The 27,741-nt window shown below is 40.6% G+C and overlaps 1 protein-coding gene across 3 annotated transcripts in view; it reads left to right on the forward strand.

Moving 5' to 3' along the window:
* The window catches only part of LOC121948714 (protein TANC1), a 127,375-nt gene extending 99,987 nt beyond the window's left edge, over positions 1-27,388 (forward strand). For 2 of the 3 annotated variants that reach the window (XM_088083200.1, XM_088083201.1), the window contains 15 exons: positions 95-702; positions 3,268-3,376; positions 4,393-4,515; positions 7,776-8,012; positions 8,160-8,345; positions 9,080-9,158; positions 17,567-17,700; positions 19,356-19,479; positions 19,608-19,783; positions 19,951-20,083; positions 20,854-20,883; positions 21,001-21,092; positions 22,887-23,033; positions 24,464-24,564; positions 24,674-27,388. In XM_088083200.1, coding sequence (XP_087939326.1) covers positions 95-702; positions 3,268-3,376; positions 4,393-4,515; positions 7,776-8,012; positions 8,160-8,345; positions 9,080-9,158; positions 17,567-17,700; positions 19,356-19,479; positions 19,608-19,783; positions 19,951-20,083; positions 20,854-20,883; positions 21,001-21,092; positions 22,887-23,033; positions 24,464-24,564; positions 24,674-26,270 — 3,876 coding nt within the window. In that variant the 3' untranslated portion in view covers positions 26,271-27,388. The remainder of the gene's footprint in view (positions 1-94; positions 703-3,267; positions 3,377-4,392; positions 4,516-7,775; positions 8,013-8,159; positions 8,346-9,079; positions 9,159-17,566; positions 17,701-19,355; positions 19,480-19,607; positions 19,784-19,950; positions 20,084-20,853; positions 20,884-21,000; positions 21,093-22,886; positions 23,034-24,463; positions 24,565-24,673) is intronic. The other variant, XM_042494126.2, reaches the window with a different exon arrangement.
* The last annotated feature ends 353 nt before the right edge of the window (positions 27,389-27,741 follow it).

Raw genomic sequence — 27,741 nt, forward strand, 5'->3', positions numbered from 1 at the left:
TTTTGTATTCATTTAATGTAGACTAATTTGTAATGAGCATTGAAATTTAACTTCTTATGTAACACAGAGTGTTTTTACCCCATCTCTTCCTTAGGAGATCACCAGCCTTCTGCCATTCTCAAAGATCTCCCTGGATGACTTTAACAACAACACAGAGATAAGCAACGACCTCAACGCGTATATCCAGTACCGCATCAATGGCAGCAAGGAAATCATGAACAATATTAGCCTGAATGGCAAGGCTGACCCTATCACAGTTGGCAAGCTCAGTAGCCACCTGATCTCCCGCAGCCAGGGTTCCTACCTGTATCTCAAACTCACCCTGGATCTGTTTGAGAGAGGCCACCTGGTGATCAAGAGTGCCAGCTACAAAGTTGTGCCTGTCTCACTGGCTGAGCTTTACCAGTTACAGTGCAACATGAAGTTCATGACCAATTCAGCTTTTGAGCGCTCACTGCCCATCCTTAACGTGGCGCTTGCTTCGCTGCACCCCATGACTGATGAACAGCTGTTCCAGGGCATCAACGCCGGCTACATCCAAGGGGAGCTGCAATGGGAGGACTTCCTGCAACGCATGGAGTTGCTCTCATGCTTCCTCATCAAACGGCGGGACAAGACACGTATGTTTTGCCACCCCTCCTTCAGAGAGTGGCTGGTGTGGAGAGCTGATGGAGAGAGCACGGATTTCCTCTGTGACCCCAGGTTAGTCCTCTGCTTTCAAATCACATGCAGTTACTCAGCAGCTCTCCTTTCAGGAATGTGGGCTACTATGATGGGCATGACAAGTCTGTAGTGCATCTAGAAACACTCTTGCAGCACATTACAACTTGGCCTCAAACAATCTGTTGGAAAGTACAAATTAGTCAAACCAGTAGTCAAAATAATTAAATTTAGGGGGCTTTTTACAGTAATTTTTAGACTGCATCTTAAAGCGCTGCTGAAATTCTGCCCAGAGTACAAATAAAATGCACAGCAGACAAGACTCTCATGTTTTAGAAATGATCATGTTGTTTGTCCATGAAGTTTTTACTTTTGGTTATGAATTAGTTTTAAATAGTATGTAAACCGTAGCCACCACTTTGCATGAAAAATGGACTGAGATGAGGGACTCTGTGAAGAGGGCAAGTAGAATGTTCTGATCAGTAATTGCAGCGAGTCATTTCTGAGTCAGGAAAGAAATGAAATTTGAGATGTTCCAGGTATTATGGTAATCATAACAACCCACTGTTTACAACACAGTCACCAATGTACTGTGTTGCAACTTTGTTATTTTGTTACTAGAAATTAGCAATTCACAAAAAGGACACTACTGACATACAGAGTTCCCTTCAGCAGACAGGAAAGCTGAGTTTCCATAGAAAACCTAAAGCAAGCCAGTAATATTGCCTCTTTCTTTCAGAGCTCTGGCTCCTAGTAGCAATATAATGCGTGCCACCCAAATGTAAAATAGCTAAATGTCAAAAATACATAGGATTCTCATGTGCTATTATATCATGCTATTACTTTGAATTACTACAAATCTCCCCCTGTTAACTAAAAACATACATTAGAAATGGACTTTTATATCAGGCCGCAGAAAATAAAACTACACCGCCAGTTAAAAACTATAAATACCTTTTTTATTTGGAGAAAATGTCAGCCTAAACATTTTTTCACTGTGTATGCAGTTGTGTGAATCTTCCGTGTAGTTAGAATAAATTTCCAGAAGAGACTACAGTCTGCAGAAAATAATAATTGTTTCATGTAGTGCCCTTCTTGCCCTGTGAGACAGGCTTATCTGCTCTCCTAGTGATACTTAATTGTAATTCTGAAGCCACCTCACCCACATTAGAGACTTCAGTCATTCACACTTAATAAATTGGATGATGTCATTTTGGCTTGCTTTTTTCCCCCCTTGCTCATTGGTATTACCTCTGCTGCACACAGTGGTGTCTAACACATTTATAAAGAGTGCGGCAGCGCGTGGTCAATAACAGAGTTACTGCGAAAAAGAGTCTACTAATACCACTGTAAGCAGTTAATACCGCCAGTAATGTTTCCTCTCTCTCCCTCTGTCCGTTAAATAGTGGAGACAGATGTTCGGTAAATTTAATGTAATGAGAGAATAAACACACAGATATTGACATATTACTTCTATTTTTTTATTATTTCAGGAACCTTTATGTGCAGAAAATATATAATCTATAACACAAAAGTGAGCAGTTTTTTAGAGTTCCCCCTGGACGTCTCAAGGCAGGGTTTCAGGGGAGCCGAGTCAGTACCATGAATGTGTAGGGAAGTTGGAATGGATTGGGTACTGACACTCCCCTTAGCTCCCCCGTAATTCGAACTACGCATATGCACTTGCTGGATACGCTTGTCGGCCAGCAAGGTGAGGAACATTTGCACCGCGTTGAGTGACCATGGCATGATCATTCTGGTTGCCATCGAACTGGTTGTTATCGAACCGGATGGTTTACATTTAGATAAGGATAGAAGACGTTTCGTGGGGGTTTTGACGCTCACAAAAAAAAAATATTAGTTTACAGACATCTCTTTCCCCATGTAAACATCACGTGACTGACTAACGGTGTAATTTCACATTGGCCACTACGTAAATTTTGCATCAAGTCATGGTGCTCTTCCTGCGGGCTTGGCGCGGAACAGATCGGGTACTGACAAGATGTGCCGAGCTTCATATTCTGGTCATTCACGGCCTTCCAACCCCGTCATTAAAAAAACAAAGGCTCAGAGTCTGGCTCAGGGAATGCATATGCAGACAAAAGCCTGCTGCACTGCCTCTCTGTTTGTGCCAGGGCACGGATAGAGAGAATTTTAACCAGATCAAAGTGATCTGCAATCATGCATGTCCTTTTAATGAAGTTCTGCATTAATTAACAGCAGAGTGCCTGAGCGTACATGGAAACTAGAACCCAGGGGTTTTACACTCTTCCCCTTTCTTCAGTGGGGGCATTTTCTACATTTATATCTGACTCACAAAACCACGAAATAAAATAGTTTTACGTGACAATGCTGAGGTGTTCTATATTAGCAAAATGAACAGTGAGGCAATGTATCAGTAGCATTTACATATAGAAAAAAAAAATACCAACAGAAGTTAATCCTGAAGTGGAAGACCCAGTGAGACTACAATATGAAAATATTTTATGAACAAAAACTTTTGCACAACAAAAATTTAACTTCTGTGTCCACCTCTTTTGCTGTCAATTTATTTGTTACCTATGCTCTATTACAGCTGAATATCCTCTCTGTTGTTTCCTCTCTTAGGACTGGCCATGCACTTATGGCCTTCATGCTCTCACGCCAAGAGGGGAAACTAAATCGTCAGCAGACCATGGAGCTGGGACACCACATCCTCAAAGCACACATCTTTAAGGTACGGAAGCTCTACATGCTCTCTACATTCATCTTTGATTGCAATGCATCCCTTCTAGGAATTTAATGGTGTTCATGCTATTTATTTATTTATGTATTGTGGGATGATAAGCAGTAGGATGTGAAGGGTAACATGCTATGTCTCAATTTGGATACTTCTGATAGTACTCTTATATATGGTATACTGGGTAAACTGGGTACACTGTCACTTACTTTAATATTGTTTTCTCAAATCTAACATGGCAGGTGTGGAGTTATTGGAAATGATGATCAAAACATTTGACCTCTTCTTCTTCTTTGTCCTGTCAAATTGCAACCGGGCGGAACATTTCCACCAACATTTCACCACTATTGTTGCCTGCAAACATATCTGTTGGCTTGTTCATTTGTTCACCAGAGCACCGACGGCTGTTATCTCAATTTTTGGGGTCCCTCACCTCCCGCTGTATAGCCAAGATGGCAACCATCGAGGGTCAGAATGGTCCAGTGTTCCACTCAACTTTTTGACGATTATGAGTGCACCATCCAGGCACTGCATCTTGTCATATTTGGCAGTGTGAACCCGCATCATCCCTTTAAATAGCAAGTGTAAAGCCAAAAACACACCAAGCAGTGGCAAAGTGTGGCTCGCCTCAATAATAACCTTGTTTTGTGGCCGTAGGCAGGTTCTTTTGTTTTAGGAGGCGAGACATTTCTTTGCTGAAATTCTCTGGCTGCAATTTGCTGCTGAAAGTTAAACTTTACCCAACTTTAAATTTGGCCACACCTGGCCGAAGAATCAAATGGGCACAGGCCAGTGCAGCCACCACAGCTTTACATAGGCATTGTATGGCAGGTTGCCACAGGGCGCACTTTGTACTTTACACTCAACAGCTACTTGGTGTGTTTGTGGCAAAAGTATGGAAGATCTCAAATTGATTCACAGCCACCAACTTCATTGACTGTGTGTGTGTGTGTGTGTGTGTGTGTGTGTGTGTGCGTGCGTGTGCGTGTGCATGTGCGTGTGTGCGGGTGCAGGGCCTGAGTAAGAGAACAGGTGTGTCATCCAGTGTGCTGCAGGCTTTGTGGATCAGCTGCAGTGCCGACGGCCTTTCTGCAGCCCTGGCTTCCCTGAGGAATCTCTACACACCCAACGTCAAGGTAAAGATGTTTTGCAGCTCTTGTGTGTCTGTTGGACCTGAAACAATCAGATTAGATGACAAAAATGGCATTTCATTAAGATCATTTTGAAACACCAAATTTTTGCTGGTTCTAGCCTCTCAGTTTTATGCTGGACTACATAGAGACTACATAGATTTTTTGATCGGCAAGATAATCAATTTAAAGACATCACTCTTGAATCTGGTAACTTATGATGGACACTTTTATTTTAGACTTTGATTTGATTTGAATTGACTAAGTCTAAAATAACAATAGTTAATTGATTATAAAAAAAGTCCAAATAACTTCCCTAAAACACTCAAATCATATACAAACTGATAATTAGTATACAAGGTATTATTAGTGACATCTGAAGTCAGCAAATGTCCTCCCTGAATGCTTCTGCAATTCCACAGATGGCAATTAAGTTTTGACTTATTATAAATGTCACGCTCTGTTCCTTCCACACACTTATGGGGATGAGTGTAAGCTCAGGACAGATTAACTTTTCAAACAGCCATAAAAAGCAGTATAAAGATGCTCATCAGCCTTGACTGATGTGCTTTGTTGTTTACCATTAGCTCTATCCATGACCGTTTCATGTCTGCAAGGGCAAAAGCAAATACCATTAACAGGAAGGCAAACATGTAAATTCATACTCAAAATAATTAGAGTCGGAGTGAGTCACCAACAAACTTTTTTTTCAGATGTGTTAGAACTAGCTCTTATATCCATTCATAATTTAGCCCGTACACACACAATATTTCACAATAACTCTTTTTTTCCCCCTCACATTACTCTCTTTTGGCTTTGCATGCTCACTTCTTGCAATATGTCCCGTATTCCTTATTGCTTATATGATAATGAGCAGACTCAGTGTGTTGAGGACAATAATAGATGCATGGTGTGTGTGTGTGTGTGTCTCATGTAAGACTATAGCAGATAGACTACAGCAAATGAAGAGTGTGTCAGTGATAAAAGATGGTCTGTGGTACATTTGTTAATTAACAACCGTTGGCAGGACTGCACATTGGATGCCAACTTCTTATTTGAACACAAGATAAAAAAAAGACACTGATACATTCCGTTGGTATCCTTGGTGAACGATACTATCGTTTATATCTTGTAGTTTAATAATAACTCAAGACTAACAGTTAGGCAGTTGTTTGTTTCACACAGTCATTAGCCATTTATGTGTTGGATATTTCTGTTGCATTCATATTTTAATACAAGCAACATGGAAAATGAAAAATGTTAGCAGGAAATTGGAAGTAGATATTGATGAATCATGTGCCAGAATGAAAAAACTAGGAACATCAGCACAAGATAAATGGGAGACAGAAAGTCGTTTAAGGATAAACTTTTGTCTTTACTATAAATATAAACTATGTTATCTTACTTATTGTATTATTTATTCAAAACTCCACTTAGACTTTTGACTCCTCGGATAGTCTATTAATGATTTGTTGCTTCTGGAGCTTTTTGGTTTTGTTATGAGATGGAGAAAATCACTGGCCTTTCCTAGACTATGTCACAATGATGTATTCTGGCTTGAAGCTAAATTATCCTACATATTTTCTTAGCATTCCAGTGATGTTCCATCATTTGTTGTCATCTTCATCGTCTATTTGCGAGTTATTGCGTGCAAGTGTAGCATCACTCAAAGAGACAGTTAAAAAATGACCTTGTTCTGTCCTACAAGGAAAAACAGAGAATCGCTGTTAATTCATTCCGCATTGGATCCAACAAAAAACACACCATTTCATTTCCTGTTGTCGGATATTCATTTGGCTCTGCAGTTCTGTTTGACTAAGCATTTATTATTGATTTCCTCATCACGGAGGAGAATAACACACTTAATAATTGCATTCAGTAGAATGTGACCACTTCATTTGGTGTCTGACCTTTGCTTGGAGAAAAATCCCTGAAGCTGAAGCAATAAGAGCTTTTGCCCTGAAATTAGCTACAAGGGGAAATCAAATTTATCTTTGAGTCTGAAATCCAGATTCTGCTGCTGTTCAAATTAGTCATTTATGGTGTTCACAAATCCTTGGAAGTCATAAATTGGAAAAATGTATGGCCTTAGAAAAGCGTTCAATCCCTTCATCTTGTTGCACCTCAATTATAACAAACTTATACCATTTTCTTTATCTTACCTTCTCATCAAGATCCCATTTTTTAAGCAGATATCTGTAATGCCTTTGTGTGATATCATTAAACAGTGTAGAGTTGTGTCTACCTTTGAAGGTTTTTCAAGGATATTTGAGGAGGAATAATGAATGAAAAGGGGTAAGCCCAACACAGATGAGACTGGGAGAATATATCGATATTAAATTGATATCATGATAAGAGACTAGATATTGTACTAGATTTTCGATGTTGTGATATTGTCCAGGAGTGTTACAGTTGTGTTATCTTGTCCTGGTTGTAAAGACTGCATTAAAGTGATTTCATTTTCTGAACTTCTAGCTATTCTATTATTTACCTTTACCCACTGAGCCATTACATCCACCAGGGCGTACAATTAATCAAATATTAATCACAATTACGATTTTGGCTTCCTACAATTAAATGAACATGATCGACTGTGTCCTGTAATGGTGTTTAAAATGCGTGCCTTGCTCATAGAAAGCTCCTGTGCATACAAAATCAGTCACTCCCTAAATGAACAACCAGCCTCCACTTTTGTCGAGCTGTCGTGCTGCTAAGCGTGCACCCTGCAGAGGCAGCCTGTAAAAAAACTGAATTGAATGATGCAACTGCAGACGGGCAAAACGAAAATTATCCGTCATCAACCATCATCATCAATCATCATCATCAAAAAATACAGCGCTTGATACTTCTCTGTCCTGCTCTTACGACAGACTGGAATAACCAATGCAATCACCTTCCATATACGTCAGTTAGCAGGGATGTAGCACAACGTGAAAGTGAAAGTTACTGTTCATGCTGATTAGCAGAAAAGAGCAACTCGTGGATGCATGTCCAGACATTGTCCCAGTTATTGCATATTCGTGCTTGTTTTACCTTGAAATCACAGCATGGGACCATAATGACATCAGCCTTCTTTTTCCTTATTTTGGCAGTTACATTCATATTTAACTAAATTAAAAGGAAACATGAAAATACATTTTTAATTGTGTTTTACACAAAGACAGTGAATGCAATAAAATGTTACCAGTTAATACAGATGCACAGATGGTAACACTTTGATTACATTGTTCTAACATCAGCTGCCTGTGTTTGAATTTGTTCAACAGGTGAGTCGTCTCCTGATGCTGGGTGGGGCAAACGTGAATTACCGCACAGAGGTCCTGAACAACGCACCGGTGCTTTGCGTCCAGTGCCACCTTGGTCACCAGGAAATTGCCTCCCTGCTGCTCGAGTTTGGGGCCAGCGTCGATGTGGTGTCTGAAAATGGCATGAACCCCCTCTGCTTCTCAGCCGCTGCAGGACACTTGGGACTAGTCATGCTACTCTGCAAGAGGGGGAGCAAGGTGAGGAGCGTGCATTTTCAACCCTGTAGCTTAATAAATAAACATGAGTTAGAATTATTGAACTGTGTCTATACAAATTTAACAGTCTTTAGGCATGTTTTCTTGTGTTTCTTTGCAACAAAGCTAATCATGTTGCATTTTCACCAGGTCGATCATGTAGATAAGAGTGGCCAGTGTGCGCTGGTCCACGCTGCTCTCCGAGGACACCCGGAGATTATTCAGTACCTGCTGGAGCTGGAATGGAGTGCTGAGGGGCAGCAGCAGGACTGCGCTCTGAAGAACAAAGCTCTGCAGCAGGCTTTGATAGCGGCCTCCAGCATGGGACACACACAGGTTAGACACTCGTACACATATTTTATTTTACATACTATCAACTTTCACCAGCCCCCCCTGAAAAATGAAGACAAATTATTGAACCAGAGAATATGGCAAAAGAAGCTGAGGTGAGGTTTTTATGACCTCTCAGTGAAGGCATAACATCAACTTGAAAAGTGCAAAAATGCGTCTTACAGCAGCAAAACGCTAATTGTTTATTTTGTGTTTTTTCTCAACCTTTGACAAAGAATTTCAGAAAGGAGACATAAGTCGATATAAAATCTGAGCACATCTTCTCAGTGATCATGACTTAAGGTTCGAAGTGTTATTCGACCTTGTATGTCTGAAAGCAAGATTCAGGGATTGATCACAGTGCAGTGCCTTTGGCTGCCCAGGTGCGATGCAGGCTCAAGGTTTATTTTGGCTTCCTCATTAGCTGGAATGGGATCCTGAGGCCCGGCTCAGAATAACAGAAGTGGGCCAAGCTAAGCTGTCAGCCCACATGTAGAAGGAGACCCCGTTAAAGTCAAAGTATTAATCAGATTGGACTCAACTCACATAACCTCATACAGCGGTTCAGGGACAAGCGCTTCTCTAGTCTGCTGTGATTAATTTATAAGAATTTTCTCAGGCAGCAGAATCCCATTTGTTGCTATTCTGCTGAAATTAGCATGTTGTATAACCTCTTGAAGGTTTATTTGATATCTTATGCTGAAACAGTATGCCATTAATCTAAGTTTCTTTTTTGGCAGGTTGTGAGAGGCTTGCTGGCGTTGAATAATGAGCATGCTGTGCAAATTGATAGCCACGACACTCTGTGGGGAGAGACAGGTATGTTTTCATCCATCTTTTTGCATTTCGTGGCCCCCTCGTATCATCACCTGCTGTTTTAGCATTCTGGCCCTCGCTGCTCTGATTGCATGCTGCAGTGGAAGGTCTTGTATCTCTCTTCTGCACAGTAATGCACTCTGTTTGATGTAGAGGTGCATTTTTCATGGCTAGTCCAAGTTTTCCTGTGCTGTACCTTCTGGTAAAAGCATTACTTATTGTAGCTCATGTGGGTTTCTACTTAGAGTTTGGTCAACACAGCATTTCCTCTGAACAATGATTTTCCAGCATGCTGCTGGATCTCAACTGCAGTATCCCAGTGGTGCTCCATGTTATGATAATGCCATCATTTTGGACATTTTGAAGTTACTCCACCATCTGTTGTGCACATTGCTGGCCACATTTAGATATACCAGGGTTAATGTTGTAAATTTATGTATCTCTTATAATCCACTAGGGGAGGGTGTTATGGCCCTAAAATAATATCTCAATATTTCAGTGTATTATTGCAATGATGATTATCTTGATGATATGACAAAATACTGAAAAATATAAAATTATGTTGTTATTGATTTCAAGAATATACCAATTCTAACAACAACAATTAAATCACAATGTATATTACCTCATATAGCAATAATAACAACAAAGTAAATGTAGTAAAAGTAAAAACAAAACAACCAAAACAATCTTTCATTTCTTTAGTTTGCACAGTTTTACAGCAGTAACCGGTAGCAATTTTGCTCCCAACCATGCTTCTTGTTGTCCATAACAGTATGACGAAATTATGGCAACAAGTTGTATTAAGGCCAAAAGTTACCCATATTTAAGGGCAGGGTCGCTTGACTGAAAACGGGAATGCACAAATCAATATGTCGCGGTAGCTACATCCATTATTAGTGCAGTCTATGGAGAAAAATTATATTCTGATGCAGTTTATTTCCGGTCCAGGACATGTTCACACAAATGTGACTTACAAAAAAAAACAACAGGCGTAAACATGAAATTATACTGACATCATCAGGACCCATATGGGGAAATCAAATTTTGGACTGACTGCAGCACTTTATTGTTTCTGATGTGCATATTTATGTTCTTTTATATCAAAAAGATATCATGAAGAAACAACTGATTGTAAATATTATTAGTATAATTAGACTGCAAAGTGTCTGCATGGTGTGAATAAATGACTAACAGCTAGAGACAGGAAAGGAAAGAAGGTGTCTTATACAATAACGTTTTGCAGCTTATTACTGTGCGATCACTGTCACGCACTTTCTAATGCACTTAATGAACTGACAGCACACAGTTACAAGCGCATCAGTTTTAAGAGCTTTTTGATGAAAATATTTGTGCTGATGTGCATATGTGTTACCATGGTTACCAGTGATTTCCATGAATAGGTTATGCACATGACCTTATACAGATCAATTATAAGATTGCTGACAGATTTCATGACCAGGTGATGGATTCATTAGCAGTTGAGCTTTCGAAATCATGCTAAAATCTCAGATCTGCTATTATAAAATTATGTGGTCGGTTCATTTTGCTTTCACACCACAAACAAACCCCAGTGGAGTGCAATTTGAAGCCGACTGAGACCCACCTTTTCAAGCAGTCTCAGTCCTGTTGTTTGGTCCACACCAGGGTTCAACTGACAACTTTCACACCAGCCCAGATAAACAGTACTAACAGGGCAAACAGGCCGGTGCTTATTTTAACTAAAGCAAACAGGTTAGGTATGAAAGCACACTCAAATCTTTATGTATGTATTTAGCTGTAGGTATCAGCTGAACCTTTTTTTCCTGAGAAAGTTGTTGGAACTGCTAGAAAGTTTGTGCCTCTGCCTGATTAAAGTTGAGTGATGACAGAAAGTGAGAGACAGAGTTCGCCAATCAGGAGTAGATGTTGTGGACAGTGGCTGTTGTTGATGGCCTGCTCAAAGCCATTTGAGATTGATTGAGATTGATTGAGGAAATGGTACAGACAGACATGTGGAGCAGCAGGGAGCAGTATGAAATCTAAAAGCAGCAAGTAGCTGTCAAGTATAAATGAAAGCAGGACAAAGTAGCAGAGAACAATGTTTAGTTTGACAGAAATTAGGGCTGCGTGATGTGCAGAAAATTAAATATTACAATATTTTATCAAAATATCTCAATAGTGATATTGCAACTGTATTGTAGGGTGGACTAATTGAGCTTTGACAAAATATTTACATGATGAGATTTTTGATAATCAGTAATGTGGATGTAAAAACTAAGGAGGTAAAGACAAATAATAGGACAGTTAGAACAGTCTGGTAAATTACATTACTTTACAGTAATCAGGGTTCCCAGGGTCATGGAAAACCTGGAAAAGTAATAGATTAGATTTCACATTGTCATTTTCGAGGCCTGGAATAGTCATGGAATTAATAAAAATCATCAAACGCTTTGGTAAAACTCACAGAATTTTGTTGTGTGTAATAAAATGTACTGTTACAGTAATCAGGGGAGAAATTAATGTCAGATTTATTTTGTACAAGTTAGCTGTTGGCATAACATAGCTCTGATATGTGTTGGCTTAGCAGTGTGCATGATGTATTGTTCCAGCATATACATAATGTTGTGTAATAGTTGCATTGAAGTATGTGCAATGTCAAGTGAGACAAATTAACTCAACTCATTTGCTGCTTGATACAAATGGAAAAGTGCATGGTTCCCATTTTCCATGACTAATACCGGCCACGCCTTCAGTTTTAAGACCCGTTAGGTATATATGTGACATAGTGTGGAGGCGTTTGTTATGGGAAGCTCCTCTGTGTTTGTGTAGAGAAGTACTGTAACCAGGCTGGTTAGTGCCACAGACACAGTTAAGCACACGCTTTTCCAAAAAATAAATTTTATTATGGGTCATTGAAAAGTTTTGAAATTTTATCCTTGAAAATATGTGGGAACCCTTTCTAATGCAGCCCTTAAAACCAGGAAAAGACAGCACTTCATACTAGATTACGATATCCAAAATCTATGAAGATGTCTAGCCTTATATCACAATATCAATGTAATATCAGTACATTGCCCAACCATAACAGAAATAACACCCTTTGGAAAGATCCAGGCATGAAGTGGTCATAACAATATTTATTTGCACACCTGCTTTGTTTTCTGGTTCCCGGCTTAAGTACTAAAAATATTTCAGAAACATGATGAGTTTCAGACCCGTGCTGTGTTAGAGCTGCATTTTTTCTTGTGAATGTTATGAAATGTTGGACACCTTTGAAACGTTTGTCTCTCATCTCCAGTGTGAGCTTTTGCTCTGAGACTTAAGTGATCCGGTGCTATAAATGTTCAAATCGCACCCCCTCTTGTTTGACAACAGTGTTTGATGCTTTTTTTGCACAATCAAACTAGAATAGATGTTGGAAAAAGGGAGAATTTTAATAATAGTCTCTTTGTGACTGTCTCAGTTGTAAGATAGCAAGATTTTAGCACGAAAAGTTTGGTGCTACAGGATTGTAGGTCAGCCTATTTAGTAGTGAGGCTGTCCACAATGTGGTTAACTGGTGCTCGTGCCCTGCTCAATGACTGCAGGACCCTATTACAGTCCTGGGACAAAGAGTTGTCCCTCTGAAATATTCCTTTGTAAAGCCGCTGCTCTGTTTCCACTGATATGACTGGAATCTGTTACAAGTGGAACAGCTGCCTTCTCGTTAGTGAAAACATAATACCCAAAGCTTTGAGTTGTATTGCTAAGCCCGATGTGTAACCTGGATATGACTATTGCTGTGAATAATAGTAATCAAACTCTTTTAGAGCCACCTGAAGCTCCTGCGGTATTTACCTCTCAGCACTATTTGCAAACTGGGTGTAAAATCACAGCCAGCACCTCTTGGTGTGATTTCTGAAGTAATGAAATATGAGGTCACAGGTAGCAATAGATGAGTGCTAAGCCATGGCACCACTAACCTGCAACAAAGTGACTTCCAAACCCTTGATATGACCATATATTCAATTATTTTTGCACCCACGTGACACTTATTTAAATTTAAAATGAGATCCAGGCTCATCTGCATTCAGGGAAAATACAAAAGTAAACACAATTGCGACCATAATGGTTTTTGGATTTTGTTTTGTTCACTTGGTTGTTTTTTGGGGAGGGGGGGGCAGCTTTTTTCTGCAGACACGAAATGAATATTTAGTGGTGTATAACAGAGAGGAGTTCACTAAAGACAGTAAAAATGACTCCGCTCATGCTGGCTGGACGCAAACACCAGAAATGATTAGCACTGGGCGACATATTAAATCTTTGTTTCACCTCAAATCCCTTTTCTACCATTCAGCGTGCCGATTTAATAATCCAACCTGGTAGCAGCCGGCGCTCTGAATGCCAAAACACGACAAAGTTCCTGCAGTATCCCCTCTAAAACCGGGCATTCATCGTCGCCTCTGAAACAATTCTCAGATAACAACCTGTCTCTGTGAAGATGCATTTCATATTTAAAATTCAATGGAATATTACATCTCTATGCAAATAGGCCCACTGTCTCGTGTGTTTAAAAAGAGGCAGATTGAATTGCACATCTGTGCAAGCTCCATCGTTTAAAATCCCCTCTTAGGATGCAAAACTCTCCCCGGTTATGCAAAGAAAGGTACATTAACTGCACAGAATCACTCATGTTGTTGTCAACACACAGCAGCAGGCTCAAGGCAAAGCCCAGCAAATTCTTGTGTTGCACAAGTGTAAGCCTTTGATATGTATCATTTTGTGATACATTTTGTTGTTTCTACCCTGTTGTGTGTACTGATTACTATAGACCATCCTCTGGCATTGTGTTGGACATTATAGAAATGTGTATATAAATATATAACATCTTATGACGACTGCAGTAGCCAGTGGGTTCATGTGTGTATATTAATCTTGTCAGTTGTTGTCATGGCAATATTCCATTTAAATAACAGATTTCTTTTATCTGAGGCAGAATTCAAAAGCAATTTGACATCATCTATTTGGTGGTCAGGGCTTTTCTGTGTTGAGTTTGTGTGTTTATGCTGATTTAGATTTCAAGTTTGCTAGACTCAGGGCTCTCAAGGTACAGGAGAATAGCTGCCCAACGCTCTTAATACTGTAGTTAGAATGGCTTAAATACAGAGGACAAATTCTGAATATGAGCAGTATGAAATGCACATTAGGTCTTTATTCCTCTGTGCACTGCTTTGCTGTTCTTTTCTTTCATATGCACAAAGAGTGCAAGTCTTCCTACAGTATAATAACAGCACAGCATGAGCTAACCCAGGCAGCTATTTGTGGGTTTGCTCAGGTGCCTGGGGAAAGAAAATGCTCTTTATTCTCGCATCAAGTGACAAACACCTGCATTTTTACTGTGAGCACTGAAACCAACACTGTGGATTGTTTTCACATGAGGAGAAATTTTTGACGAGCTTTATTTATCAGCATTTTGTAGAAAAGATTATTCATCCAGATGATCGTGCATCAACAGGAAGGTGAATTATATACATGGATAAATAAATGCTTCTGAATTAAAAAAAAATAATATTATGAGCTTCAGGAAATTTGGCTCCTTTCTTGCCTCTAGTTTCTTCCCTTTAATGCAGAGCAATTACAATAAAAAAATATCAGATAATAGAATTTAAAATTTGTTAAAAAAGGTGAAACCAAGGCAAAGTATGCCTTTGTGTTAAGCATAAATGCATTTTTTAAAAATGTATTTGCATCGCCTAAGTCTTCAGGCAAAGCAATCTTGCCATTTTGCAGATAACATCAATGTCTCAGTGTTGCCTTTTACAAGTTGCTTGCAACCTTTTGTAATAGGCATTTTACCCATCATTGAATTATACGTAATTGATTTATTTATTAATTCTACCCTTGGGGAAAATGTAATCCATGACATTAGCAAGAAAAATGGAAAAATCCCAAACTCTGTTTGGAAATGATTATTTAGAGTCTTTTATCAGCGTTGGTCAAAAGCCTCCAGGTTGTTTATCTGCAAAGCTTTGGTTTAAATGCCAGGTCACAACCTCCTAGTTGTAGTTGTTGGTGTGTCCTGGGTTTCTCCAGCCTGGTGGTGAAGTGTTGGTGGATAAGGACATTATTGTGTGTTTACTTTGTAAATCTGTGTTATCAGACAGTGATTCAGAGTCTCCTCCGGAGGACACTATCAAGGCAGCTATGTAGGTGGGCTACAGCAGTAAGCAGAGCAGGGTTGAGTCAGGCTGATGAATAGCTTACAAAACATAAGATAAAATAAGACTTTATTGATAATGAAGTCAGAAAAGCATTTACTGTTGACTTAAAGGAAAACATTATGCCCCAAAACAGCGTTTGTATATCACTTACTTACCCTGTGTTATGTTGGATTTGCGAAGAAAACTCTGTTTTTCTTGCATGTTTCCATGGTGAAATGAGAATCCAAAGACTCAGAAAGTTCTTGTTTAGCAAAACAGAAAAACTACATCAAAACATGCTTTAATCTCTCACACAGTTTGTGCAGTATAATCCAAGTCTCATTTATCCAGTTGTAGACTCAGTACTTCCCAAACACTTGCATATTAACTTGTAAGGTGCACTGCTAACCAATGTGTTAGGGCTAATTCATGCTCATCGTTAGATAAGTGTGTGGACGCGGATGGAGATTTCTCTCGATTCTTTTTATCGCCATTTGTAAATGTTTTCTTAACGCTTACGGATATAGATGAAATGGAGCAGTACTACCAGATTGTGGTGGCAGTAGTAGTTAAGCGAGATAAAACTGTAGGGGATGGTGGAGCAGGACGAATTGAAAAGATGGTAAAAAGAATTCTCTATCCACATGTTATGATGTATTTATTGGCCTCACAGACCACAGCTGTCCACCTCGTAAAAAGTACATTACTACAACTCTTCTGACTCCGCCCTTTAGTGCCATCTAGTGGCTGTATCTGTGGCAACATAAAGGACGCATGGAAGTATGAGGAGAGTGACATTTACGACGTTTGAAATGGGTGTATATATTTTGTATGTAAAGAGAGTATAAATGAGTGTTTATTCTGATTGTTTATACTGTTTGTACTTAAGTGTTTTACATAGTAAGGTGTTTTTATTGATAATGTATGTGTTTGGGAAGTACTGAACAAATAAGACTGTATAAATGAGACGGATTATACTGCACAAGTTGTTTTCGACATAGTTTTGCTACTTCATCAAGACTCTTTTTTTCAATTTTGGCTTCTTCATTCAGAATGGATGCAAGAAAAGTGGTTATTGTCAGAAATTGAACAGAAACAAAACGGGGGGAGTAACTGATATACATTTGGGGGTTGAAGTATTCTTTTAACATGAAGATATGGGAATGGCACTGAGCATGGTGAACTTCGAAAAATAATGTGAGTTATGTTAAACCAGGTGTCCCTTTCAGACATCAACAAACTGTACAGCTGTTGATAGTTTGTTCGGTTGTAATTCAGCATGATCACAGGTGCTGTTAATGTTGCTCCCTGGAGCCTAACAGAGCCTAAGTTTAGATGCTGGCAGTCATTGTTCTCCACTGTGCTGTGTGTGATGATATCCATATTTTGAGCAGATGGAGGGCGGTGGTTGTTTGGCTCTGATGACTGTTCATCCAGATGGATGATGTCAGTCAGATAAGGAGGCTCAGCGGCTCCTTAAATCTCTCCGAGGTGACTGTGAGAGCAGAGCTGTTCCCATTCTTACGGTGGATCTCACTCTGTTGTGATAAGCAGCGCTCATTTAAGACTGGCCCATCTGCTGCCATACGTCAGCAACGGAACTGTAAGCATTGAAAATTTCAAGAATCTGTCATTGTTTTCTTCACAGACCCAAATACAAGCACAATTTATGTCTTTGTTTCATTTGACGCAGTTAATTCCAGTTAAGCGTGTTCTGAAAAAAGATACAAAATATCAACAAGAATGGGTGCTTAACAGAGTTGTTTGACTTTGTTGTCTAATGTTTGTCTGTTGATGCATAAAATAACTGGATTCTCATCTTTCTGAACAAGGCCTGGGGAGCTGGCGGCAGGAATTTAATGAGTTTAATAAGCATAGCATAATTGTCTGTTTTTAAACTCAATTAGCACCAAACATTAGCCTGCTTTTCTCCACTCGTCTTTGAAGAATAGGAGGGATTCTGGGATTGCAAGCACTATTTGTTCCCGAGCCTTTTTACTTGCACTTACTTGTTGGTTATTAAAGATGTGCAGGATTTTGCGCTCCTGGACAGCACAAGACTTTATGTTCTGTACATGTAATCGTGTTCACTAATCTTCTTGTTATACGGTGACCTCTCTGGCTTTATGTTGTTATGTGTTAAAATTCGAATTCTCAACACTGTACTGTACTCTTACCTTAACTTGTTCCTCTGTATGGAGCTAAATAAAGAAGTCAGACCTAACGTCTCCTCCCTTGTCCTCTCTTTAGCCTTGACGGCAGCAGCAGGCCGAGGGAAGATGGAGGTGTGCGGCTTCCTGTTGGAGCAGGGGGCAGTGGTGCAGCAGGTCAACCGGCGGGGGGTGTCTCCTCTTTTCTGCGCCGTCAGACAGGGGCACTGGCAGGTGAGACACACTGAGTGGCTCTTTTGTGCCATACAGACTCTCCCTCTATATCCACAGCAACCACACTGCTTCAAACTACAATTACACCTCAGCATTTTCTTCCCCTCTATCCTCCAACAGAGTATGGCATTTTAATGTTGTATAGTGTAGGTTTTACGTCCTGCCCTCAGAGCTGTCTGTGGTCTATTTGTTTCCTGTGACAGAGTCATGGCCCCTGCTAAATGAACAGTATTGTGGGAGTTCTGTGCACTTGGGGTCAGATGCATAAAACTGTAGATTCACGACTAAAACCTGCAGATATGCATACGCGTTCTTTATGTCAGACTTATAAAGCCGTGTGTACACGTATCTGTGTTGTATTTTTTGATAGTTGTAGAGCTGGGCGCACGTGCATCAGCCCCATTTCCACACCCAAAGTCAGCCTTAAATGGACATAGGAGTCCCCTGAAATATCAGTTTGCATGTAGAAACGTGCGTCTGCTCCACCAGTTATTTGACCTGTTAATGAGGAATGGCAAAGAAAGTGAAATTTCACAGACTGTGTCACATCGGCAGTGGTGAAATGTAACTAAGTACATTTACTTAAGTACTGGACTTAAGTACAAAATTTAGAGGGAAAGATAACTTCAGTTACTAGTTACCTTACAATACAATACCTTACATATGTTACTTGCGCACATATTTGAAAATATGAGTGCAGATGCAATAATTAGTCAGTTGACTAGATAATTAATGGGCAACTACTTTGCTAATCTTTTAAAGCATTTTTCATGTAAAAACATGTCATGGATCCTACATTTCAAATATAAGGTCTTGCTGCTTTTCCTTCAATTATTTTTTTTTTATTATTAAATTGGTCTGATTTTTTTTGCATTGAGTACATTTACTTTTAATACTTGAATATGATCACACTTACATAGTTTTACTCAAGTAAAATTTTTAATGCAGGACTTTTACTAGTAACAGAGTATTTTTACAGGTTGGTACTTAAGTAAAGGACCTGAATACTTCTTCCACTGTCAGCGAGGTTCTGTACCAGACCAGCTGTCATTACAAACAGCTGTGGCTTTTCTTGGCGTGCATACCGCTATTTTATCTCAGTTTGGCAAAACATCATCTTGATAAAATCTCAGTCATCATTATTAAATGTTGAAGGATGATGATTGAATGAAGGATGATTAATGATTCATCCATGGCACTTACGTTGAAACAGACTTTGAAATGCTTCACAATTTAGGATGAAATAAATTACTGTTAACAGGAGATTATGGCTCAAATGTTTATAGTAAGAATTGTGAAATCCACCACTTAAATTAATCAAAATTGATTTCATAAAATGCACCTTTGATTGACATTTTAAAGAATGTTGTGTAGACTGCAGAAATAATGACACAATCAGTGAAATTGGAAAACTGCCTAAAAACAATGTTACCCATCTCTCACTTCAATGTCCTCATAATATCACCTGCTGCTATTTCAGATAGTGTGAGTACACTGATCTGATGAACATACTGTCTTCATAAATTCCAGTTTATGTGTGGGTAGGCGTGGTTTTATGCACATGCATTGTTTACACATAATGCCCCTGGATGTGTGTGATTTTTTTTTTCTTTAAAGATGTTTGTTCACTGACTGGTCTCTTGTCTGTTTCCTAGATTGCAGAGCTGCTGTTGCAACATGGTGCAGACATTAACATCAGTGACAAGCAGGGCCGGACCCTCCTCATGGTGGCCGCTTGTGAGGGTCACCTGAGCACCGTCGAGTTTCTGCTTTCTAAAGGTGAGCTCCTACAACATCACCGCCGCTTATCATTAAGTCTCAGTCACCAAGAAATTACCAGGCAGTGAATACTCATTAGATCAATATTTAATATGGGTGTTATTGAATGACTATTGTTTATCTCAAAGGTGCATCTTTGACTTCAATGGACAAGGAGGGGCTGACCCCCCTGAGCTGGGCATGTTTAAAAGGACACAAGAATGTAGTGCAGTTTTTGGTGGAAAAAGGAGCGGTCATTGACCATACGGACAAAAACGGACGAACTCCGCTGGACCTTGCTGCCTTCTATGGAGATGCAGAGATTGTAAGTGACATTAGTTTAATATGCACAACACTGGTGCACAAAAACACACAATTAGCCTTAGCTGAGAGCGTCCCTGTGCCAAAATTGAACACACACTGTTCCGTGTTAGGCTAGCTTGTGACTGTCAACACAGTGAGTTTTTAAGTGTTGCCGCTGTCGTCCTGTAGGTCCAGTATTTGGTGGAGAGAGGAGCAGTGATAGAGCATGTGGACTATAGTGGGATGAGGCCTCTGGATCGGGCCATAGGCTGTCGCAACACGTCGGTGGTGGTTACTCTACTGAAGAAAGGCGCCAAGCTGGGTAAGTACAATGCTTAGAAAAAAAAATATATGACCAGATGTAATAAAACCTCCTGGAAATGTAGAGCGTTTCTTTTATGCACACGTAAGGAGCTGTGTGTGCAGATTCTCGGTGCTGTCAGTTAAGTCACCACTTAGTCAGCTGTCACTCCTGTGGCCTCTAGAAAGCGTCCGTGGTCTGCTGAGCTCTTTCACGTCTCAGTAAACACACAGAGACTCACAGTATGTTGTTTAGCCTCCATCTCGAGCTTGTTTCTGTCTCGCTCAGTATCTCGTGGTACTAAGAATACGATCAGACTAATTTTGTGGAATGTTGTGGAAAAACCCTGTTTCCATTCCTGCTCCTCACTCACTGCTCGGCTTGTGTGTGTGTGTAGGCTCACTTAAACCGGTATGTAAGTGTGTGTGTGTCATTCTTTTTCTCCCTTGTGTGCTGCTTGGCTAATTTAAGAATGTGACTTATCACCTAAATGACATTCATAGAGCTATCTGGGTCTGCAGCTTATCTCCAGTGCACTCTGCTGTCTTTGAAAAAAAATAGTAATGGGCATAACCCATACATTTTCTTTCATTACAGTTAACACTGCATGCATTTTCTGCTGAAAACACATGGCAAATTAAAGCTGAGTGACATGTAATTGTATAGTGTCACGCTATACTCTGTAACCCTTTTTTCTTTCACTACAAGTGACTCCCCTTGCTGTCGCATGACCTTTTTTCTCTTCACTCTTTCCCTCCTAACTCTTTCTAAACTGCCTTCAATAAACTAAGGCCACAGAACATCACCTTACGATCGATCAGGTACAATCTTTAGGTAACTTTACCTTGTACCAATTTCCAGAGAATACAGCGACCATCTGTTGGCACCAGCAACAACAACATAACACACTCTTTTCTCCCACTCCTCTGCACCCACAGGGAACGCTGCTTGGGCCATGGCTACTTCCAAGCCTGATATCCTGATCATCCTCCTGCAGAAGCTGATGGAGGAGGGAAACCTGCTTTACAAGGTAATGTCGAACTGGCAAAAAAAAATTACACAAGCCTCTTTTACACTGCCTCTTGAAGGTAGGAAGTTTGGCTGTTTTTTGATATACTTGACATACTATATAAGAACATTTTTCAACATGCAATACTAAGACTATTTTTGACATAATATACTGCGACTTTGTCAATAAAATTACACTCTTGTCAACATACTATTCTGAGTTTTGCATAAGTTTTTTCAACATGATATACCAATACATTTTTGGAATACAATACTATGACTTTTTTAATACTTTTTCTGACATACTTTAGTATAACCTTTGTTTACATAATTTACCAAGTCTTTCTCTGTGTTTTTTTTTTTTTTTTTGCATGCTATACCATGACATTTTTCAACAAATTATGACTTTTTCAAAAATCTCTTAAACATGCTCTACTATGACTTTTGTGGACATGCTATACTCTGACTTTAACAAGTATTTCTTCGACATGCATACTATGTCATATTTCAACATGCTATACTTTGACAATAGGTTTTGTGACAGTATAGGTCAAGTTAATCACAGTATGCACAGCTGCATGTAACAGGAGGTTTAGTGGAATATTGATTTTCCTTAACCATGTACGGAAGCCCTAGGCAGACGTGGTTTTTTTTTACAAGCCGTTTTCTCGATATAACGAGATATTTTCTCGTTATAACAAGATATTATCTCGTTATCTCGAGAAAACGGAGTTTGTTTTCCTGAGATATTATCATGTTATCTCGAGAAAACGAACTTTGTTTTCCCTAAATATTAAGTCGTTATCTCGAGAAAACAAACTATAACTCGAGATAACGAGATAATATCTCAGGAAAACAAACTCCGTTTTCTCGAGATAACGAGATAATATCTTGTTATATCGAGAAAACGGCTTGTAAAAAAAACACGTCCGCTTAGGGCTTCCGTAACCATGTAAACATCTTATTAGAAATATTGTCTTTTTCAGAATAAGAACAAAAAAGAAAGTGAAATATTTCTTATGCATTTAAATGTAGTCGACAAGGTGTAGGAAATCCTTAGAGGATAAGAATTACTGCTATATTATAATCATAAGTGCTTTGACAGACATTGCTATATCACAGTGACTGTAAATAATTCTTATTGTTTAGTTAATGCTGCCAAATGCATATAATGTCCACCAATCCTGATGTGTTAAATGTCTTGCCTGTCATGCTTCCTTTTCTCCCTGAACGCCGGCATACTATATAAAATCACACAATGGGGCGACATTATGACGGCTTAATTAAGGGTCTTGGTTGCGGCAGTATTGCTGGATCTCTGTGTAAAAGGATTGTACTGTGACCTGTTAAGAGCACTTTCCTGCCTGTTTCATGTTCCTTTAACTGCCCAGCTGTACTAAAGCACAAAAATTTAGCCAGAGTAATTATCAGATGATATCATGTTTAAATGTGGAAGTGAAAAAAGCACTGAACAATAGCATGTAGCTAAGCACAACAATTAAGTATTCACCATCCTTTTGTAGCTCAGGCAAATGCAGAAATAAATAGATGTGTATGTTCTGCACCACTTACCAAAGGAGCCATGATCGATGCGTGACATTTAACAGATTGAGTTTGTGGCATAAAGGACAAACCTGTCAGGTGTTAGATGTGTGTGTTTTGTGTGATTGATGAGGGGGGAAGACTTGAGCAGGAGAATTGCTATTGCAGGAGTATCTGGTGAATACCTCTGCCCTGTTTCTCACCCCCACACACATTTCTCCTTTTGGTCCTGTCCTCTTCCTCACCGCTTGTTTGCCCTCCACGTGTCCTCCAGAAAGGGAAGATGAAGGAGGCAGCCCAGAGGTACCAGTACGCCCTGAGGAAGTTTCCTAGAGAAGGCTTTGGCGATGACCTGAAGGCATTTAAGGACCTGAGGGTCTCTCTGTACCTCAATCTCTCCCGCTGTCGCAGAAAAACCAATGTAAGCCTCTCAAGAGACACTCTACTTTTTTTTGCTCCTCAGCCTGTGCTGTATTTTTAGACTGATCCTTTAATGACTTTAAATAAGGTTTTCATTCACTGGAGGTTTATTTGTCTCCGAGTAATGAACATAATGGGGCATCATTAAATGGGTTTTTGGTTAGGAATTTTCTTTTTTTCAGACAAGCATTCCAAATTGTTTTGAAATGATTCAGAAAAAACATAAATCTATGGCTAGGACTGTGGCATGTGAAATTATTTGAGCATGTGTGGGCAGGGGAAGCTTGTTAGTGTTCAGATGGCAGCAGGGAGGAGGTGGGGAGAAAGCTACAAGCACAGTGGGCAATGGACTCAATCTCCTCAAATCTTGTTGTGAAACACTTCCTGCATGTGCCGGCCTGTGTGCTCAAACAGCCAGTTTAACTGAGCCCAACAATTTTCTATTCAAATTGTCACCCAATGTATAAAGGGGTAGTTCTGATTCTTTGAAGTGGGGTTGTATGCGGTATCCATATTCAGTGTGTTACCTACAGCAAATATAGAGAGCACAGCCCCAGTTCGGATAAGCAGGCAGGAATCTGACCTGGAAGCAACAAAACACATTTTAGCCACCCAAAAAAATTGTGTTTACTGTGTTTAGAATATTTTATTTGCTGTCATGCAGGTAAACGTAAGCTATGCTCTCTTCAAAGCCTACCTACCGAGGCAACAGTAGACCAAATGCTCCTGTGCTCCAAGACGTAAAATTAGAGCGTTTTTTCAAAGTAGCATAGGAGCTTTGGAGATAGCTATATAACAGCTTCAAATCTTAGTTGGATTGAGTTGTCTGCCGGCGGGGTAAAGTGGTGAAATATCCTGTATATAGTGTGCACGCGCAGCAGTTCAGTGCTTAGCTTCGTGATGGTACAATCTCAATTCAAAATATCTGAACTATCCCTTTAACAGAATGATGAATTAAACAACTATTTTAGATGGGCTGGAAATTAAATATGACTGAAGCAAGGACGGCCGTTCTGTCTTTAAATTTCTGGATTATTGAAAAAAAAAGTTCTTCATAAAACTTTGTCTGCACAGTTCTTAGTCTTGTCATTAAGTCTAGCAGGAGGACTTTTGTAGCGAGCCAGCTGTTAAGGTGATTACATAGCGTGCAGAGACACAAGATTGATTGTGTGTTACCACAGCACCTGGAGTGCAGTGTTATCACTTAAACAGGGAGCATAAATGCTGGAGAAAAGTAGCATGAGCCAAATTCAACCATTACTTATTTACTACTAAAATACAGTTTTGTCCTCAAAGAAAGACTTAACAGGCTGCAAGGATGAAACGTGTTTACTGTATATTTTAAAACGTTTATTTCTGTAATTGAAACTCAGCCACATGTACTTAAATATCAACTGGTTGAGTAATTTATTGATTCTGTTCCTGTTGTAGGATTTTGGGATGGCTGAGGAGTTTGCAACAAAAGCACTGGAGCTGAAACCAAAATCCTACGAGGCCTACTATGCCCGCGCAAGAGCTAAAAGAAGCAGCAGGTAAACTATTGAGCGCAGCTCCAGAGCAGCTCCTGTGGTTGTTATTCGTGGTGAAATATATGCTCTGGATCCGGTAACAATGTTTCTCCTTACGCTCTCCAAACTACAGGCAGTTTACTGCCGCCCTGGCTGACCTGCACGAAGCAGCCAAGCTGTGCCCCAATAACCGGGAAATCCGTCGTTTGCTGGCTCGAGTAGAAGAGGAGTGTAAACAGATGCAGCGCACTCAAACTAAAGGAGGCCTTGCCGGGGCTGCCGCTGCTTCTAGCCAGGCGTCGGGAGGCCACGGGTCTGACCAGGAGCAGGACGAAGGACAGGAGGATCCCTCAGAGCACAGCCTTGCCAGGAGCGTGGAGGGACAAAGAGACATCCTGGAAGAGGAGGAGGAGGAGGAAGAAGAAGAGGAGGAGTCCTCGCTGCACAACCGGACAACTGAAGCCTGCTGGTCACAAAACAGTTATCCCTACAACAGAGTCTTACCCTCTGAGCCTGTCAGCAACAGTTTGGGACATCAGAGTCAGAGCCCCAATTCCCCCCCGGGCCCCAGCAGACTTCCCCCGCCCCGGTACCCTCGAGAGCACCGGGAGGCGCTGGCTCAGCAGGGTCTTGTCCTGCAGCCCACCAAGCAGGCCCAGATAGTCAAAACCAACCAGCATATGAGCGCCATGCAGGTTGGAGGAGGGGCTGTCGGGGGCCGTGTGTCAGGGGCCAAATCTCAGTATGCTCCCTCGAGTCCCTTACCGAGCCGACACATGTCCAGTGTGTTGAAACCAGGCCCAGGCATCGACATCAGCCCTCTGCCGCCCCCAGCGGATGAGCCCGTGTACGGGAACCGCATGTCACTGGCGGCTGCCTCCACCTCCATGGGTCACAGTTGTGAAAACGAGAGCCTCCATTCCTCCCAGGCGTCCTACCCGTCCTGCAGCAGCTCCAAGGGACTCGGACAAGACAGGTTGTCTGCCCACTCTGCATCCTCCCTGGACGGGTTGGCCTGCTCTGGTCCCGTGCCCCAGGGGAACCACACTGACCCCGGAAAAGAGGGGATGTGTGGTGCGACAGGATCACAGGGAGGAAGCAGCAGCAGCATGCGTGTGTCCAGCTCCACCAGCAGCCTGGCGTCCAGCAGCAGTCTGTCAGATAGCGGCAAGCTGGGACCGGACGTCCGCACCAAGATCTCTGACAAAACAAAGCACAGCCAACAGGCCAGTTCTGTGACAGAGTACAAACCCAGACCCTTCATGGGCATCACTGACAAGACGGCACGCTTTCAGCAGCAGCAGATTCAACAGCAGCAGCAGCACCACGGCTTGCAAAGTCACCCGAGCCTGCAGGCTGCCGGCCGCAGCTGGCTCAACCACTCATCTGACAGTCTTGTGTGTCACAACATGTCAGCGATGGGCCTGTTGCCCGTCGACTGTGAGCTGCCTTACGCCAAAACGGTGAGCACTTACCAGGAGCAGCACAAACCTCCACCACCTCAGGGTGCTATGGCAATGAGTAGCTTACAAAATGGCATGCATGCCAAGGAATTCACGGAGAAGTTCTGCCAAGCCGCCAACTGTTACAAAGAGTCCAAGCCAGCGCTGGCGATGCCGCACACGTTCATGGACAGTAAGCCGAAGCAGCCTGGCCTTGCCCGAGATAATCCTGCCATTCACGTAGCTTCAATGAAACCAAAGCGATCATTTATAGAGTCGAATGTGTAGAGATGTTTGTTTTATCTCTCGTACAGTCCATAACGCACACTAGCAAAAATCTAAAGTAAGGAGTTTTAATTTCTTTAACCGACCCCAAACCGAATAGTCTCACTTTTAAGCCTTGTGAGAAGCTTAGTTTGCAAGCTGTTTGTTTCCCTGTGTGAACACAGACGGCAGGCAGTGTACTGAATGCTCCAGATTTCTCTCCCCACCTGTCGCTTGTGGCTATCAGCTTCTGTTACATGACAACATGTCCGCCGTCATTCAGCCAAGCTGGAGACATTGCACTGAAGGAAGTATTTAGACATGCACTGTACAGTTCTCATCAACGCAACAGTGACAGCGAGCACTTTATACACACTTAGGCCGCTCAAGTGCTTAAACAACATATTCAGTTACAGCTTAATGTTATTACAGAACAGTTCGGAGTGAGTGACATGAGGTTCGACCTGTGTTCATCACGTCCATGGTGCTGAGAGAGGAGAAATAAGAGAAAGTCCTCAGTGAAGGTGGAAGAAAGTCTAAAAGGACGGGCATTCCTGTGTTTTACGAAGGATGTTATAGATCCTCTTGTGTATATTATATAAATATGTATTTTCTTTCTTTTCAGTGAAGATCTATGTTAAGTGTATTGACAAGTTCAGACTTGCGTATTTTGAGTTTTATGCACAATGTTGTTTAAATGGTGTTAAAGGTTCTTAAAAAGCATTTGTTCAATGTGTTTGTACATTATATAGAATCACCATTAACATTGAATTGAAATCCTTTCTGTATCTGCTTGTTGTTGCTGTCTAGTTTAATTTATTTACAGTGCCAATGGCTTGGTTAATTGTAAAAGCAATATATTTTATATAGTTATTTTTGCACAGCTAATAAGACATTTAATGATTCTCAATGAGTTTAAGTGTATGCTACAGTTGCAGTTTATATTACAGAGTTAAAAATATCTATAAAAACAAATTGGGGCACAGTGCCATCAGCTCTATTTTAATATGTACATTTAATGCAATTGTTGCCATGTTTTCAGTATTGTGAGCTTTATTAGCTGTGATCACATACTGTAATAGAACATTACTGCCATATCCACCACGGGAGACAGAAATAAAGACCCACTAAGGAAAAAACAATCAGGTCTGCTAGCTTGTGTTCTATAACACAGGGCCGAATAAATTAAGATGACATTTTATGATAATCATAAGCCTGAACAACCTGATTGTAAGAGTTACTGCAAAAAAAGCCTTGGGCAATGCAACGATTCAATGAAGTGACACTAAGATTTGCGGAACAGATGCTTCTGTGGCCTCAAATGGCAATTACAGGACAATGGCACATTAAATTTGCAATAATTTCTGATAAAGTATAGTGTGTTTCCTTTTTAAATTTGCGATAAAACTTATGAAGTAATTTTGTAAAATGTACACAGTAGAGAAAGAAAAGAAAAGTCATCCTCACAGTCACACAGCAATATCTGTCTAGTTTG

Source organism: Plectropomus leopardus, chromosome 10, assembly GCF_026936395.1.
Source record: "Plectropomus leopardus strain MGB_pleo_1.0 chromosome 10, ASM2693639v1, whole genome shotgun sequence".
In the NCBI taxonomy this organism is placed as follows: Eukaryota; Metazoa; Chordata; class Actinopteri; order Perciformes; family Serranidae; genus Plectropomus; species Plectropomus leopardus.